Source organism: Equus caballus, chromosome 8 (assembly GCF_041296265.1).
Source record: "Equus caballus isolate H_3958 breed thoroughbred chromosome 8, TB-T2T, whole genome shotgun sequence".
Taxonomy (NCBI): Eukaryota; Metazoa; Chordata; class Mammalia; order Perissodactyla; family Equidae; genus Equus; species Equus caballus.
In genome coordinates this window covers 101,414,667-101,433,588 of record NC_091691.1, presented here as the reverse complement: position 1 = coordinate 101,433,588, position 18,922 = coordinate 101,414,667, and the positions used below count along the sequence as shown (strand labels likewise).

Genomic DNA, 18,922 nt, shown 5'->3' with positions numbered 1-18,922 from the left:
CAAACACAAACTAAGTAGAATTAAGGAAATAAAGATCAGAACGGAAATCAGTAACACAGAAAACAAAGAGACAATGAAGGTAATCAATTAAACCAAAAGCAAGTTCTTTGAAATTATCACTAAAATCAATGGGGTCTGGCTAGACTGACCAAGAAAAAAAGAGATGCAGATTACCAATGTTGAGAATGAAAGAGGGGATGGGGGACCAATGCTATAACTGCTAAAAACAGTACCACAATGTCACAAACTTTGCACCATTAAATCTGGCAACTTATAGAAAATGGATAAATTCTTTTAAAAACACAAATGTCCATGAACAGAACTCCAGAAATTCAATTCATAATTAAATACTTTCCCACAAAGTAAACTCTTGGCCCAGATGGTTTCAAGGGTGAATCTGTTCAATATTTAAAAAAAGAAATAACATCTATATTACACCAACTACTTCAAAAAATACAGGAGGCAAAAAGACTCCCCAACTCATTTTATGAGGCCAGCATACCCCTAGATATCGAACCAAAGACATTACAACAAAAGCAATACAGACCAACATCCCTCAGGAACACAAGCTCAAAAAAATCCTTCACAAAACATTAGCAAATCAAATACTACAATATATGCAAAGCACACTCAGCATGACTGACAGTGTTTGACCTATCCCGGGAATATAAGGTTGGTATATAATCAGTCCACGTAAATTATCATATTAACAGATGATGGAGAAAAACTACGTGATCATCTTAATAGAAACAGAAAAGCCTCTGAAATGTCCAACACCCATTCATGATAAAACCCTCAGCAAACCAGGAACAGAAAAAATTTCCTCAGCCTAATGGGCATCTATGAAAACCGCCAGCTATCATCACACATAAAGGCTGAATGTTCCCCAAGCTTGGAAACAAGACAAGGACAAACGGTTTCAGCACTTTTCTTCAACACTGATCAGAGATCTCAGCCAGCGTAATATTTCAAGTAAACAAAGAGAAGGCTGCATACACAGACTGGAATAAAAGAGCTAAACTGTCTTCTCTGCATAGGAACATTCTAAGGAATTACACAAAAGCTGCTAAAAAGCCATGAGCAGACATTTCACCCAGGAGGACACAAGGACGGCAAACAGGCCCATGAAACAGTGCTCAGCATTATTAGCCATTATAAAAATGCAAACTAAAACAAGATACACCACACACAAAATGACTAAAAGAAACAACAACAACAACATCAAATACTGGCCAGGATGTGGAGAAACGGCACCACTCATACATCGCTGGTGGGAATGTCTAGTGGTGCAGCTACTCCAGAAGCAACTTGGCCGTTTCTGTGTGCACACTTTCCCATCCACCCCGGGGGGGTGAGTTCTGCATCTCTGACTTGTGACTTGATGACTGACTAGCTGCCCACTTGCTCCTCCCGTTGTGAAGGGAGTGAGGGCAGCTGGTCAGTATGAAAGAGTCAACCCCAACCTCAACTTCTCTATTCCCTTCATCAGTTGGTCCAGTTGACTCTGCCTCCCCTCATTCACCACCACCACCAATAAGAATGTTGTATTAACCCAGAACATACAAATTACACATAGTACCCCACAGAATTTAAATAAACCATCACAGAACAGTGAGAATCAACAGCCTATGAAAACAAATCATCTGACTGGTGTGCTACCTGGCTTTGATTAAGAAACTGATCCAGAACAGCAGTTTGGACAACTTTCAAAAACAACTTCGACCTGCGGACTTATGAAGACTTACAAGGTTTACTGAGATAAGACAGGAGACACAAAAATATTTTTGATTTAAGAGGGAAAAATTAAAATTAGAATGCACGTTTGCATATACCTGGTTTTATCAATACTATACACACACACACGGGAATTTAATTGGCAAGCAGCAATAGAAAAATGGGCATAGGAGAAGGGCAAACAACCAAATAAGAAATACAAATTTCTAATAAACATGTGGTGAAAAATTTCAACTAAATTAGTAATCAAATAAGTACAAATTAAAAAAATGAACTGTTCATAATTTTCTCTCTCAACCTGAAATTTTTTCTTCAATATTTATTTTAAATGTTTTGAAAGATATTTACCTAATAATCATACATTGCTGGTTAGAAGACATTTTGGCACAATTCTTCTATGATAATTTATAAATACCAGAAGCCTGAAATTGTGGATATTCTTTTACATCCCAATTCTACTTTTAAGAATTTATCTAAAGAAAAACAGACTTGCTATTTACATGCCTTCTCTTAATGTTTCTATATCTAAAAAAACAAAAACTAGGAGTTGCCCACTTGTTCCCATTCATGATGGAGGTGTGCAAAGGTTGGCTGGTTAGCTGAGAAGGGTCATTCTCCAGCTCAGGGGCTATGAAAGCAGGACCTGTGGTTCAGATCTAGCAACCTACATTCTGTTCTATATGCCCTCAGGGTAAGAATTAAAAATGAAAGAAGAGGAGAAGACGATGGTGGCTCTGCTACAGACACATTACACGGCCTACATTACTATGTGATGATGAATAAATAGACAAAAGAAAAAATAAGAAACTCTCATTACTGTCCAATGTGTTTGGAAAAGATACAAACATATAAAGGAATGAATTTCAACCTACGGATTACCTAAATTATAGGCAACTGAAAATATCTAAAGAAACAAACTATTTCCAAAGTCTTATGCATGCCAAACATATTTAGTTTCCAAAAAGTCCACTATACACAAGAATGAGGAAGGCTCCTGCTGGTCACAGTAATTAACGATAAGCTGCAAACAATACTAGCAGCTATTTCTATTCAAATCCAACCAAAGCAAGGAAAGTGACCAAATTATCGTATCCACTTTCCCTTCCCTCAACCAACAATTGCTTGGGTCAAAGGTCATTCTTAGACAATCTCAATCTTTCTTTACTCTCCATTAAATATCAGCAAATTGTGTAAGATGAAGCTTCTCTCATTCAGATAAATACTACATATAATACAAGATAAATACCAAATGACCACAAGTGTGGTTTTGTTAAAAACAAAAAAAAGAAAAGAAGATGTGTACCAGTTTAGCAGATTCTCAGCATTTTTTTGTTTTTGTTTTTGAGGAAGATTAGCCCTGAGCTAACTACTGCCAGTCCTCCTCATTTTTTTTGTTGAGGAAGACTGGCCCTGGGCTAACATCCGCACCCATCTTCCTCCACTTTATATGTGGGATGCCTACCACAGCATGGCATGCCAGGTGGTGCCATGTCTGCACCTGGGATCCGAAGCGGCGAACCCCAGGCCGCCGAGAAGTGGCACGTGTGAACTTAACCGCTGCACCACCGGGCCGGCCCCTGATTCTCAGCATTTTTGAGATCTGTTTCAGAGATCATTGAAAATACCAAAATCCATAAGCATTGATTCCTCTAATGCCACCTCTTGTCTCTTCCCCAGGTACAGAGAAAAACTCAGCAAGGGCCAAGCAAGAGGTCCGAAAGAGCCCTTCTCCTTCTCTGCTAAGAGACACAGGAACACTCCACTTCCTCCTAATCAAAGAGGGCTCCCCCCTTCAAAGGAAAAGCTAAAGTGGACAGGCTTGTCTCCAAGACTAGGCCACCAGTCTGAATGCAATTGTCCACCAAAGCAGGATCTGAACTGCCTCCTAGGGAGTAAGTCAGCAATAGGGGACTCATCTAACCCCACCAAAAGTTCTCAATTATGAAGACTACTCAACTGACAGAGTTTAAAAACAAAAAGAGAAAGGAAAGGGAAAGAGAAGAAAACAAATCTAGGTGACAAGCCAACAGCAACATTCAAAACTATACCTAAAACAGGTCATGTGCTAAGATACTACAGAAATTATTTTCACATAATTCTCAATGACCCCTCACTAGAATAAAGAAATTATTTTTAAAAATTATGAATTCATTAAATAAGTTAGTTGCTACAAACAGAAATGTACTTACTACCTAGGAGTGATCACTAACAATAAGAGGACAAAGCAACTACAATGAGGCTCACCCCTAAAGCCGGCAGCCGTTGTGTGCAGCTCACGGCCACTTTCAGCTTCCAGTCGGTCTCACCATCCAGCTGATCGGTTCGAATAAAACATGAACCTTGGAATTAGAGAAGAAAAATTCCTGAGTCACAGGTACTTTAAAACCACAATTTCAGAGCACAGTGGGATACTGAAATGATATACTAGAGATTGTCATGAGCAAAAATCCTTAAAAGCCTTTATTTATTTGATTCACAAAAGGAGTTTGCTGAAAAGACACAGGTCATTAACTATTTAATCATTTATCTCCTATTTGGTGTTGTTCACTATTAAGGTTTAATATTAATTAGTGCTTTATTTTAGAAAGACTACATTGATCATTTCTGCCTTTAATTCATGTTTTCATAATAACAAAACAGTGAGTAAATACATAAAAAGTCCAAGAGCGTGTGATACAACTTTGCTAACAAAATATCTGATGTACCACCACAAAACAAACGTTCAGTAACAAAATCACAGATAAAATGAGAAAACTTGGTAAGAGCTATTGTCATACAAACAAATCCTATCAAATTTTAAACACAAAAAATATTAAATTACACTAATCTATTTACCCTCTGCCCATACTGTCATACGATTTCTCAGAACCTATCCTAAGATAGAACAGCAAAGCACAAAACACACACACACAAGACAATCGTGCAACGTTATTGATAATAATAATAAATTATAATAATTGATAATAATAAATAATAATAAAGGGTGGAACAGAGAGAACCAGAATACTACTTTCCATTGAAAGACAAGGGTGGGAGAAAGGAAAGAGTGTGAGTGTGTATATGTCTGTGTGACTGTGTGTGTCTGTGTGTCTACAAATGTCTATGTGTGTGAGGGTGTCTGTGTGTATGCGTATATGCATGAGTGTGTGTACACGCAGGGACAATACTGATACAGGGAGGAAGGAAACAGGGAAGGGACTGGAATAGAAGCTACAACTTTCTGAATACATCTGATTTTATACTGTTCTCTTTGAAATCATACACATTTTGTGTAACTAAAAAGCCAAATTACATCAAACTGTAAAAAAGCAATCCCTAAAAAATAAAAGGAAGCATATAAAACAAAGTAACAAATTAACAGTTTAATCAAAAAATGAATTCAAGTAACTTCTGAAGTTTTTTAGAAATTTAACTATAAAATAAAATAGTTCCAGGAAGCCACGCAAGCATATGCATACCTTAGCAAATTACGACAAGGTAAATATCTTCGTAAACAACTGGAGGATCCCTTAGAAGACCCTGAATGTGCCCCATTCCAATGAGAGCCCCCTTGCCTCCTGCTAAAGAAACACTATTGTCACCTGCACTTCCTTGCTTTTCTTTAGTGTTTATCACCCCAATGCATAGCCTGAGACACTACAATTGAGCCTTGACCATTCTGGGCATGTCTTTAGAGTTACTTTTCATCTACAGGACCTCCCCTTCCCGCCTTCCAATTTGTTTGCTGAAAGGCCTGGGTCTGCATATTGCTGACTGAACACTAATGATCCAGACCAACTGGTTCCCCTTCCCTGTGTGGGTCTTGTAACGCTGGCTCTTGCACCCAGAGACCAGCTCAGATTCTGCTGGCCCTCGGCAATGCTGTCCTGCTTCCATCCAGAGGCAGAGTGTCCAGGCTCTGCTCTGCATTGATGCCCTGCCCTGCTCTGCATTGATGCACTCAATGCCCAGATCCCTCGCTGCAACAGAGGCTGCTGAAGGTAGTAGTCTATCCTTCCTTTTCCACATTTTAGCTGGAATAAAATGTAAAAGGAGAGGCTGCTGCTCTTTGCATTTGGTTTAGTCACCTGGTGGAACAGTTCCTGTAAGAAAGCGTTGACTCCTTGCTATTATTTACCCACATTTCAAGACAATGAACTGGTACCCTGTCATCCTCAGGAGATTGATTAGGGCTGCACGTGCGTGTGCATGTGTGTGTGTCTGTGTGTGTGCTGGATGAGCTACACTATTTGAGGAGTTTTATTCCAATGCCATTACTATTACTATAGAGTTTCAAGTTGTCCCACCATTGGGAGACAAATTTTCAGAGTTACCTCATTATTAGATTAAAATGTCCAACGAAAAATCACAAGGCATACAAAGAAGCAGGAGAGTATGGCTAATTTAAGGAAAAAAGTTAATCTACAGACTCTGTCCCTGAAAAGACCTGATGATAGATCTGCTAGGCAAAGACTTTAAAGCAACTGTCTAAAAGAACTAAGGAAAGATGTCAAGAAAGTCAATAAAATGTATGAACAAAATGGAAAAATCAATAAAGGGAGAAAAAACCTAAAAAGAAATTCAAGAGCTGCAAGGTACAACTACAATGAAAAAGTCACTAGATGGAGTCAAAGACAGATTTGAGCAGTCTGACAAAAGAATAAGCGAACTTGAAGATAGGATGATGGAAATGATCCAGTCTGAAGAACAGAAAGAAAAAAGACTGAAAAGAGGTGAGTAGAGACTAAGGGACCTCTGGGACACCATCACATGGACCACCAAATGCATCATGGGAGGCCCCGAGAAGGAGGGAGAAAAATATCTGCAGAAATAATGGCTGAAAACTTCCCAAATTTGTTCAAAGACATAAATGTAAACATCCAACAAGCTCAAACAAATCCAAATAAGATGAACTCAGAGACCCACGCTGAGACACATTATAATCCAACTTTCAAAGACAAAGACAAAGAGGGAATCTTGAAAGCAGCAAGAGGAAGCAAATCATCACAGACAGGGGATCCTCACTAAGATTATCAGCAGGTTTCTCATCAGGAACTTTGGGGCTAGATAGCAGTGTGCCAATATATTCAAAGAGCTGAAAGAAAAAACTGTCAACCAAAAATCTTATATCCAGCAAAACTGTCCTTCAAAAGTGGGGGAGAAATCAAGACATCGCCAAACAAACAAAATCTGAGGGAGTTGGTGACAGTTAGACCTTGCTTGAGGGAGGCATGCAGGCAAAAATGAAAGGCCAACAGACAGTAACTAAAAGACATGTAGAGAAATAAAGATCTCAGTAAGGGTAAATACATGTGCAAGAAAAAAGCTATTATTATTACAACAATGGTTTGTTAAGTACACTTTTTGTTTTCTACATGATTTAAGAGAATAGTAACTATAAAAAAAATTATTAGTCTAAAAGCTCAAATTAGTCTAACATTGGTATGTAACTCCAAATCTTGTTTTCTACATAATTTAAGAAGTGAAGGCATTTAAAATAATTATTGGTTTGTGTTTTGGGGCACACAATACATAAAGATGTAATTTTGTGACATCTGCAACCAAAAGGGGCACGAATGGAGCTGTAAAGGAGCAGTTTCCGTATGTTACTGAGGTTAAACTGGTGTAAATTCAAATTAGAGTGTTACAACTTGAGGACATTAAATGTAAACCCCACAGTAGCAACAAACAAAACAACTACAGATATACACAAAAGGAAGCAAAAAAGGAATTTAAACATCTCACTACAAAACATCAACCAAGAACACAGTAATGCAGGAAATGAGGGACAAAAAAGCTGTAAGGCATTAGGAAATCAAACTGCACAAGGAAAGAAGTTGCTCCTTATCAGTAATTACTTTAAATATAAATGAATTAAACTCTCCAATCAAAGACAGAGATTGGTAGAATTGATAAAAACACATAAATCCAACCATATGCTGTCTACAAGAGACTCACTTTAGATCCAAAGATACAAAGAAGTTGAAAGTGAATGATGGAAAAAGATATTCCATGCAAAACAGTATGAGGTTCCTCAAAAAATGAGAAATAGAATTAGCATATGAGGCAGCAATCTCACTTCTGGGTATATAGCCCAAAGAACTGAAAGCAGGGCCTCAAAGAGACATTGCTCTACTCACCTTCACAGCAGCACTACTCACAACAGATAAAATGTGGAAGCAACCCAAGCGTCCATCAACAAACGAATGGATGAGGAAAAGTGGTATAAACATACAACGGAACATTACTCAGCCTTAAAAAGGAAGGAAATTTTACAGTATGCTGCCACATGAAAGAACCTTGAGGACATTATGCTTAGTGAAATAAGCCAGTCACAAAAAAGACAAATAATGTATGATTCCACTTAGGTAAGGTTCATAGAGTCATCAAAAACATACAGATAGAAAGCAGAAGGGCAGCTGCCAATGGGTAGAGGGAGGGGAGAATGGAGAGACATTGTCTAACAGGTATAGAGTTTCAGTTCTACAAGACGAAAAGAGTTACAGGGATGGATGGTGGTGACGGCTGCACAACAATGTGAACGTATTTAATGCCACTGAACCATACACTTAAAAATGGCTAAGATGGTAAATTTTATGTTAGGTATATTTTAACACAATAACAAAAGAAAAAACTACATTTATTTAAAATGTAAACTATAGACTCTGGGTGATGATGAGGTATCAACGTAGGTTCATCAATTACAACAAATGTACCACTCTGGTGAGTGATGTGGATAAAGGGGGGGCTGTATATTTGTGATTGCAGAGGGTATATGGGAAATCTCTGTACCTCCTTCTCATTTTTTGTAAATCTAAAATTGCTCTAAAAAAATAAAGTCTAAAATAAAAAAATATTTAAATATATTCAGATTAATACAGAAAACATCAACCAAAAGTATTATACAAACATTTGATCCTTGCTGTAAAGAGAAAAACACTGCAAATAATTGAAACTGCACTAAAGTATGAAATACGCAAGTGTGTATTTGAACCCTTGCAGAGACAGAGACTATTAACTATATTTTTCTCATATTTGTATTTCAGAGCTCCCTTCCCATCTCTCAGCATTTGCTCCTATCCATCAACTTCATTTACAATCACACTACTGATCGATGCAGTTCAGCACCAGTGTGGCTCCGGGGAACGGCTGACTGCGTGCATGGTGTTCACCAGAGCTCACGCTATGACAGCTATTGGCCAAATGCATTTCCTCTCCACTTCAACAGCTAATTTCATCAATAGCTTATCTCACGGCCTTTTCCCTTTTATCTAGAAGAAGAGACTGCTTGTGCCTGGTCAGCTTTCAATAGTGATCACTACAGCAAAACAGAAACATTAAATAAAAAGTTTTAACACTATTTTGAAATAGTTCTTTATCAGTAGTGACAACATAACCGTAAGAGTCCTGTGTGAAACAGGTTTTAACTTTAAAGGAAGATATAGAAATGTAGGATTACTCAGTAACACTATCGTTGGAGGGAAAAATAGGGGAACAGCCTTACAAGGTCCATAGCTGCTTATGGGCTGCAGTCCTCTAGTAAAGAGAAAACCTAAAATTTCCAATTGTGGTAGTTTTTAAGTTGTTCAGCATTCAGAAAACATCTTCCCACAGAAATGACATTGGTTAAGTTTTTGATGTCTAATGGAACCTGTTAAAGATCACTTATCCATAAGGCAGCTGAAATAATATGGTTGTTTAATGGTTAAATGGTTAAAGTAATCTAAAATGGTTAAAATAATACTATTAGATATTTATAATTAAAATAAACAACAAAATAAAACTGAATATTAGTGGAGGATGTTGTAAGTAATGGTATGGTAAGAAAAGCAGATTTACTTGTATCTTTAAAGGAGTAAATGAGGAAGATGTTACAGGAAGTATCTGGAAATATTCACTAAGAACTTAACTCAGGATGAAAAAGCAGCACCATCAACTTCTAAATTAACTTAGATGGTACTGCTGTGCTTCACCCTAAAACAGGTTTACACACAACACTGCTCTTAACACATGTGCCCAATATTTATTGAAAACCTACCAAATGAAAGCATTATTCCAGGTATCATGGTTCCTACTGATTTTAATAAGCTTATAGCCTAATAATTAAAGACAAACAACCAAATAAACAAAAATAAAAGGAAAAAGAAGTTCTAAGAGAAGCACATAATACGAGGTTGACCATACAAGTAGCCCAGCCTCAAAGTTCTAAAATACAACCTACACTTAATCATTTGGAGCAAAGTGAAAGCCCTACTCTTGAAATAGGAGAAAGAAACACTTCTGTGAAAGTTCCCAAGGGAGAGGGATTCAGCTGGAAAATGGCTATGAGACAGTTAAGCCAAAGACCCATGAGAACATGTATCAAGCATTCAGAAAGTCTCCTTAGCAAAGCAGCACACCAGCTCTGTGAGGATAATGGTCTTTTCCCCCATGATCAGTATCCTTTTGAACCTCAAGGGCCAAAGGATCAGGATAAAAGAGAGCAATGGGGGGACCCAGGAGGAAGGGGTAACGACTGGGATAAAGGGGCAGGGAGAGGAACTGGGGACGCGGAGGACTCAGCACAGGCATACTTAGAAAGCATCTTCCTAAGATTCTTACGGGGAGACACTAAGATAATACTCCAAATTGAGGAAGAAGAAGTTATGTCATCTACCTTCTTCACGAGAAATTGTTCTGCACCAGCCCCTCAAAAAATGTATGGAGGTACACACGCATAATAGAAAGTCACTTCTTTCTCTTCAAAAAAGGAAACAGATACTAATATTTACTGAACATCTACTAAATGCCAGTCCTGGCCCATATATAATAGATATCCTATGAGACACAGGAGGCATGTGACACCGTCCCTACTTCAGGCTCAGAGGTGAGCTACCCCGAGGTCTCACCAAGAGGCGCAGAATCAGAATGCCACCACTAGGTTCAGCTGACTCCAAATCCCTGTGTTGTGCAGTATCATGTAACTCATCATAGTTGATTTACTGGAGAATTTGAATTGTGTTATACAAACATCAAAGATTTCACATGGGGGCTGTTGCTGTATAATCATTTGTTTATTTTTCAGGTGCCTGGCTGACCTAATTTGAGGAAGTCTACTTCCCTGCAGTGTGCACCCTCAACCCTCTGCTCAGATTTTTTTTCTGGCTTTCTTGTGGCTGCCCCTGGCTCCACACAAACCTCTTACTGGTCACAGGTGCTGGATGAGCTTGCTCACTAAGGCAGATTTTCACCTTTACCTCTGCATACACGTGGCTTGGAGGCTACTCTCACAATCCAGGAAGTTGATGATTTTGCCCCGGGTTCAGTCAGGGACGAGCAGCTTGGAGGTTCTCTCTTGTCCACTCCTAGGACCACAGCCTCGGGCACAGGCTCCATCTTCCAGACCAGCGGGGATGTGTGTGATTCTATCTTTAAGCTCAGCTTTACAAGAAATGTCATGGGGAGAGCAGCAGATCCAGAGACTATGCTTAGGCCCCTTGGGCCAGCAAGCTTTCGGCGCTGCCGGTAGTGCTGTCTGGTGTCCCAGAGAAGCCTTTAAGTGTGCCCCAAGTCTTATCTAACTGCCCCTGAGCAGAGAGTGTAGCACATGCACAAAGCGATGCATGGGACCCATAGGCCTCCTTTTGGCTGACTCTTTCCCTGTTTCTGGCTGTGCAGTTTCTAGCTGGCCTGCTGCATCCCTTGTTTGTGTGCATCACGGAGCCTCCCTTTGAACTGCTGGCCACTAAGCTCTCCATTGTTGTCCACACCACCCTTAGGCATGAACTTCAGCAAGCCCTGTTCCCAATAAAGTCCACTGGGAAAGCTGCAAAGATCTCTGTCCCTCCCCTGGGCAGAACCTCTGGGCCAGGGCACTGCAGATGAGGATGGGATGGCAGCCAGCTTTATGACGAGTGACATCTTGCCTATAAGCGGGTACTGGGGTGGGGCAAGAAGTTATGGCAGCCCCTCCAGACATATCACTTCTGCCTTACAAGCTAGCTGGGGAGGAAAGGGTGGGTGGACTAGCTGAGGCCCAGTGTTCCTGGCCTGTCAAGACTGGGGCAGAGCTCTCGCCTCTAAGTGGGAGCTGGGCGGTGGAAGGGAGGCCCAGGACACTGGAACAAGCCAACCGAGCCTGGGGAAAATGAGAGATTGGTGGGCACCCCTCCTAGGGTGAGGTGCTGGCCTTAGCCTGGAGCTGCACGGAGATGGAACCCCTGACTTCCTGGCTGTACTGGCTTGGAGTGGAAGCTTCCTTCACATGCACCTACGGTAGACATCGTTCAAATGTCACAGAATCAATCTGTTCTTACAGAAGAAGGTCTCTGAAGAACATTAAAACAATTACTCTCAAAAAAACATGACTGAATACTTAAGATTTATTTTACGGATTCTCTTCAACAGAAAAAAAAAATTCTTGTAGTGGTTTTCAACCAGGGGCAATTTTGCCCCCAAGACAACACTTGGAAACTTCTGTAGCCACTCACGGTTCACAAGTGGAGGGTGGTGGGGGTTAAGGGGCTGCTACTGGCATCTAGTGATTGGAGGCCAAGGGTCCTCCTCAACACTCTACAGTGCCTAAGACAGACCACCACAACAAAGAACGATCTGGCCTAAAATGTCAAGAGTGCTGAAGGTGAGGTCCCCTGCTCCAAGTGCTTGTACTTAAAAGCTGGTGTAACACAGTGGCAAGAGTCAGTCTTGGGCTGAGTACTGGCTCTATAATTCACTCACTGATGCCCCCTGTCCAGTTACTCCACCTTATCAAGTTTTCCATCTGAACAGTGGGAAAAATAAGACTTACTTTGGAGCTGTGCTGTAAAATTCAGAGGAAAATCTATTAAAGTTGGCCAGTGAACGGCGTACACTGGGAACTCAGTACTTAATTATTTCTCAAATTTGGGGAAATAGTTAAGGTAGATACAGTATAGGAATATGTCTTCACATAGCTTAGTCCAGTAAACCTTTCACACAACATTCCAAAACAAAAGTGGGTCTGTGCAAATCCCCATCCATAGTAGCTTCATTTTCCTTTGTACCCCCGAGAAGAAGAGTACTCCTCACAATTGTGAGTATTCTCTTGCTCTCTTCTCTGCCAGGCAATACACATTGAATTAACCACCAGCAATTCAGTACCTAAAATGTGCCCCATGTAATCCCTTCACCTATTACATTTTTAATCCTTTTAACTACCCTATGCCATAGGCATCAATATTGCCAACATCAATCTAGGAGATTATTAGAAGCTAAGTCACTTTTCAAAGACTTATAATAGATCAAGAACTACAAACAGATTTTTCTAGTCATCTATTTTATCAATTAAAGATATATCTATGAGACTTTCATCTGACTACATGCACTTTGAAAAATATATCTAATTATATAAATAAATTTTGTTAAGCATCACTTGTCAAAAGATTTATGATAAAGAAAGTATTCTGTATAAACTGATTTCAACTAAAAGGGAGTCCAAGAAAATTTGCAGTGCATGTTATTTTATAGTTAAACCTTTTTTCAAGATTGATTTCTTTCCCTCTTAGATATGCATGTTTACATACATCTGTGTGTGTGTGTTCTGATATAAAAGTAACAAAAGAAACTGGATCCTAGATTCTGTCTGACACATAGTTTGAGACATCAATGCCAACTGCTCTGCTCTAGGTTTGCTTTCAAATATATAAAATAAGAAAACGTGGTAATCTCTTAGAGTCCCTTAAATTTCAAACATTCTATGTTTCTAAAAGTAAAACTAGTATCTAGATTTCTGTAAACTTTTTAAACACTGGAAACAATAATAGTTGCCTTTCTTTACAGAAAAAGGACATGCTTCATCTTAAATAACTATACGCTGTTTTAAAAATTTAGGGGAAATTGACATATTATTTATATTCAAGTACAGGTACTTATACATTACTCACCTCCCAGTAACTGATATGATTTAAGGAGACAGAGAATGAACTGTAGCAAAATCAGAAGTATGGCCAACTTGACTTGTCTTACGTGAAATACATCTAAGAATTTTTTCACAGCAAGCACTAGCCACAACTGATGCCAGTTAAGGCTTGGCAAAAAATGAATTATTAAATTGGTCTGCTTATCTCCTATTACAGACTTCTTATGAATACTTGATTTTATTTTGTATAATTGACAAGAGTTGACAGGAAAGGACAGGTTTAATGACAATCAAATTAAGATCAACTAGCATGTGTGTCACGTAGGAGAGCCGCATCAAGTGGTGATACAGTAATTGATGGGACATTGTGAGACAGAGTAGGAGCCTGTCATATATTGTAATAAGTTACCATGTAATATTAGGAGACTGCCTGCAACAGCTCACAAATCCAACAGCTCTGAAAGAGACGGGCTACAGTATATGCCCAACAAAAGAAAAATAGACATTGACTTTGCATATATAATACCAGATCGTTTGCCATTAAACTTAATTTCTAAATCATTTATATGACTTAATGACTCTGCATGAAATTTTTAAGCTGGTGGCAAGGTTAATAGCACCACAGAGAGAAGTTAGATGAGTACAGTGTCATTTACCTAGCCCTCGCCCCACTAACAAGTGACAGCTGAGCTATTGTAATATGTCCCAGACACTTAAACTATAATGTCATCACTTAGGAGACAAGTGAAAAAGATATTGGCACTTATAAGAGATTGATGAAAATTACTTCTAAAGCATTAATTTCTCTTAATACCACTAAAAGAATTGTGCGCATTCAAGAGATATTTGATCTGAATTAAGAAACTGATGAAGCAATTGATTAATTGGAATTTAAGCCATCAGTCACCAGATCCATCAACAGCTTCATTTACATTCTAAACAATCAGCTGACGGCCCAATAGAATACCCTGTATTAATACACAGTCAATATGATGCCACGAAGAGACTCACTGAGCTGTACTGACAAACACCCAGCAGCTATTGTCCAAGCTCAAACGTGCTGCATAGATTTAGGACTTTTATATTATAGGCTAGGGTTTAAAGGTTTTTATTACAATAGACAATGTATTATCAAGTTTTTCTGAACTGAAACTGAAAATAAAATAATATTAACAGTATTAGTAGATACACAAAAAATTATGAACAGTATGCTTTTGAAAACAAGGCTTTAATTACAAAACTTAAAATAATTACATAAAATCACACAAACAGAATTTCCAAAGCTAAGACTCCTTGATTGAAAGCAATATTATGACACAAATTTTATACAGCTTGGAAGCTTTTTGGTTCACTTTATAAAAAGAAGAAAAACAGCACAAAACAGCACCTGACATGTTAACGTCTGTGTGAGAGTAATTACTAATTGTTTTAACAATTTAAATTTGATAAAAAAAATAAAATGAGAACTATAATAGAACCATAGGTTAAAACAGACTAGAGTAGGTTCCTAAACTTGACCATTAATAATGTTCCAGGAATATGTAAAACAATCAAAGATTTAGAATATGTGTATATGGTGTACATTTTTCTGGGAAACCAGTTAATAATTCTTAAGATTCTCAAAGATCATGACCTCCAAAATATTAAGTATCATTACACTACAGAGAGCAATTGTCCCTACAACATGAAATGTAAAGCAAAATTAGAGAAAAAGAAGAGAAAATGTTTTTAAAACATAACCAATTTGGATATAATGTTATTTATCTGAAGTTAACCCAATAAAGAGTATCTCACCTGCCTAATGCTCTAATGTTTTATTTATGTTGTGCTGTCTTACTATGCATAACAATGATACAATGAAAAGATGCTTAAGAGGTTGAAGAAGAATTTCCAAAAGTGCTATTAGTCATCACATCTTCAGTGAGGCATTTATATCCTCCAGTCCTCACATTCCTCCTCCGAAAATCCAACATTTCTGTCTTCCAGCTTTAAAGTGCCGGATTTTGTTCATCTTTTATCTCCTAACAATATACATAATCTCTTTCAAGTTAATTACCTAAACTATTTCCATATTTAGGATAATATTCTTAATCTGACATATATTTCTACCATAATCATTAAAAGGGCAATTAATATAAAAGCATCTCCCAAATGCAAACAGGTTATTCATTGTACTGAATACATTTAGAAACAAAGACAAACAAATCATAAATAAGTAGACAATGTCAGCAGGGATGGTGGTGTAAAAATCTCTGAAAATCTATTCCTCCATAACTGTAATAAGAACATTAGCAAAAATTGTCAAAAGCAACTTTTTCAGCACTCTGGAAAATAATCAAAGACTTGCAATTATCCCAGGTGCATTTACTCAAGAAATACGTCCAAATCTAGCTATGAGTGAGCTGTTGGTGTTAGGACTTGTCCCATTCCCAGACATCCAACCCCAGGCTCCACTGTAGCAGCCACCGAGGGAGCCAAACCAGGGCTGAGGCTCCCCAAGCCCCATACCCAGAGGACCGAAATCACCTGGCCAGGTAGGGCTTGTCTGAATTTGGCCTGACAGAGCTCATTCATGGAGAACAGCGTTTTTCATGGGATACTGGTCAAAAACAATCAGCGGTAATTGTTAAACAACATAATTACCCCGGACGGTGACAAAGCTGGGGTAAACAATAAGTTCACCAAAAAACTTAAAAGAAAAGCTGGAAAATCAGATGACTGGAGGGGGCTTTGAAAAGCTCTAACATACTCCTAGGAGCCTAGAAAGCCACTTGCCCGTGCAGGGCTGCACACATGCCCAGGAAAACCTGAGAGGCCCTAATGTCTCACACTTGGCTGATCTTGAGGCTCTGCACAAGCAAGAAGTAAAGGTGAAGGCAGAGTTGTTAACCACCTGCCACAGCACTGCAGATGTTAGGGGAACACCAGCTCCCGTAAACGATAAACCATTCAACTTTGGTACTTAATAAGAAATATTTCTCTCTCTTACAGAATCCATTTGGTAATGGAAGGGGAGGGGCTCTGTTCTACACACTCATTCAGGAGCCTAGGCTGCGAGGGAAGCACTGCCATCTTCAACAGGCAGCTTCCAAGGTTACCCAAGTCATGGACACTGAGCCAGCACCGGGAGAGAAGAGTAGATGGCTGCAAAAGAGGGTAGGCCCGGGCTGGAAGTGGTACACAGGAACTGAGCCATCCCCTTCAGCCAGACCTCAGGGCATGGGACCATCTAACTGGACAGGGAGTCTAGCTGTATTTCCAACAGGAAAGGGAAATGAACTGAAAAAGCAGCTCTCCAGTGCCCACCCTAAAGAGAAAACAAACCTTTCAATAAATCATACACAATAAAGTAAATGTATCAAGGGTACAGAGATTGCTTGATTATTAGGTATAGCTGAACTCTTCTGTTAGTGACAGCCCCATCGTACAATGTAAACAACCATAACTACTATTGGTAAAAAGAGAAAATATTTTTTTTCTCTCTTACAACTTAAAATAGCCCTTTTAAAAAAAATGCTGTTTATAAATGGAGGAAAAACTAAATCAACAACTCTAAAATTAATTTAGAGTCCTCTCTAGAGTCTTCATGCTACAAATAATAATACACAGACTGAGCTTCCTATGAAAATATTGTTTATTCAACAAAGTCAGAAATGTAAGGCAGAAGACTTTGGATATTACCAGATTAATCTCTCATCATTTTAGAGAGGATGAAAATGTGTGACAATGTGGCTAGGTCACATCTCATTACCACCACTCCACCTTCCTATGGCTGAAAGCTCAGGTCATAGAGTGTTATTTTCTCTGTGAAGCTCACTTCAACTCACCTAGGTCCCTCCCCTGTTACCACCACATGTCTTTTAACTCTTACAGTATCTATAAAATCAGAATATAACTAATTGTCAATATATGTTAGTGCTATGGAGTCAGTCAATTTCGACTCCTAGGGACCCTGTAACAGCAGAGCAGAAGCCTGCCGGGTCTTTCTGTGCCATCCTCGCACCTTCCAGCGTTCTATCAATGTTCTGCTGTAATTCATAGGGTTTTCATGACCAATTTTTTCCAAGTGAGTGGCCAGGTCCTTCCTTCTAGTCTGTCTAGCCTGGAAGCTCCACTGAAACCTGTCCACCTGGGTGACCCTACTGGTATCTGAAATCTTGATGGCAGAGCTTTCGGCATCACAGCAACATGCAGGCAGCCACAGTCTGACAACTGACAGATGGGTGGTGTGGTTCCCTGACCAGGAAACAAACCCAGGCTGTCGTGGTGAGAGCCCTGAATCTTAACCACTAGACGACCAGGGCTGGCCCATCAATGTGTACACTTCCATAAAGAAGTAGATCAGGAATTCTTTGAAGGGAGCAACTCAGTTTTGCTCCTTTTATTATCCTAGGCAACAAGCAGTGCATGGCACACAGTAAGTGGTACATAAATGTTTACTGAACTGATAATTAAAATTGCAAATGCAGAATACCAATCAAATTTCAAGCAACATCATCATTTAATTATTTAGATATCAATATAGATTTGACTGAAAACATTCATTTGATACATAAGTTCTGACAGGATTACATTTTTTAAACAAAACACACAACAAAATCATCGTTTCAAAAATCAATAGTTAAATGTGATTTAGAAATTAATGAATTCAATGTATTATCATTCAAAGAAAAATTTTTATAAAAATAAATTTACCTTTCAAATTGAAAATTAAACTGCAAAATACCAAATTACCAACAATGTAAGTAAAAATAAAATACCTGCTTTTTCTGAAGTCCTAAGAAATACCATGTCCGATGGAATTCTTTGATTCTGCAGAGAGTAATATAAAATATTAATTAACTATATGCAGTTTTATAAATTAACACAATTCCATTTCAAAGTAGAAATATCTACTAAAAATAACTAAAATAACATTATAATTAAAATTTATGCTTAAGCAATTAACATTTGTAATTTGCATAACAAAAATAACTATTTTTATTCATATTTTAGTTGGACCTCTAAGATTTTATCCATTAACAAACCACATAAACGGTAGTTAGTGATGAGTCAAAAACTGCTCCATTTCTGAATAATGTTAAATATTCCCATTTCTGTGGCCTCTCTTGTACCTTAACTCATACATATAATAGAGTAGTTATTGCCTTATTAAAAATATGTCCTCCCTATTAGAATAAATGATGTTGGAAAGCGAGGATAGCGTTTTCCCAATGCCTAACAAAAACAGAGCATATCATAAATAAAACACTTAATAAATGTTGAATGAATGAATAAATGTACAACTGAAGAAACAAACAAAAAGCCCACAAATTTGAGGAGATATTCTTTTAA

At 38.4% G+C, this 18,922-nt stretch overlaps 1 protein-coding gene across 22 annotated transcripts in view; it reads right to left on the bottom strand.

Annotated features, from left to right (window-relative positions):
• ATP9B (ATPase phospholipid transporting 9B (putative)) overlaps positions 1–18,922 on the bottom strand; it is a 287,141-nt gene that overhangs the window by 183,681 nt on the left and 84,538 nt on the right. For all 22 annotated transcript variants that reach the window (XM_023648016.2, XM_023648017.2, XM_023648021.2 and 19 more), the window contains 2 exons: positions 18,349–18,400; positions 3,979–4,073 (listed from right to left, as the gene is read on the bottom strand). In XM_023648016.2, coding sequence (XP_023503784.1) covers positions 3,979–4,073; positions 18,349–18,400 — 147 coding nt within the window. The remainder of the gene's footprint in view (positions 1–3,978; positions 4,074–18,348; positions 18,401–18,922) is intronic.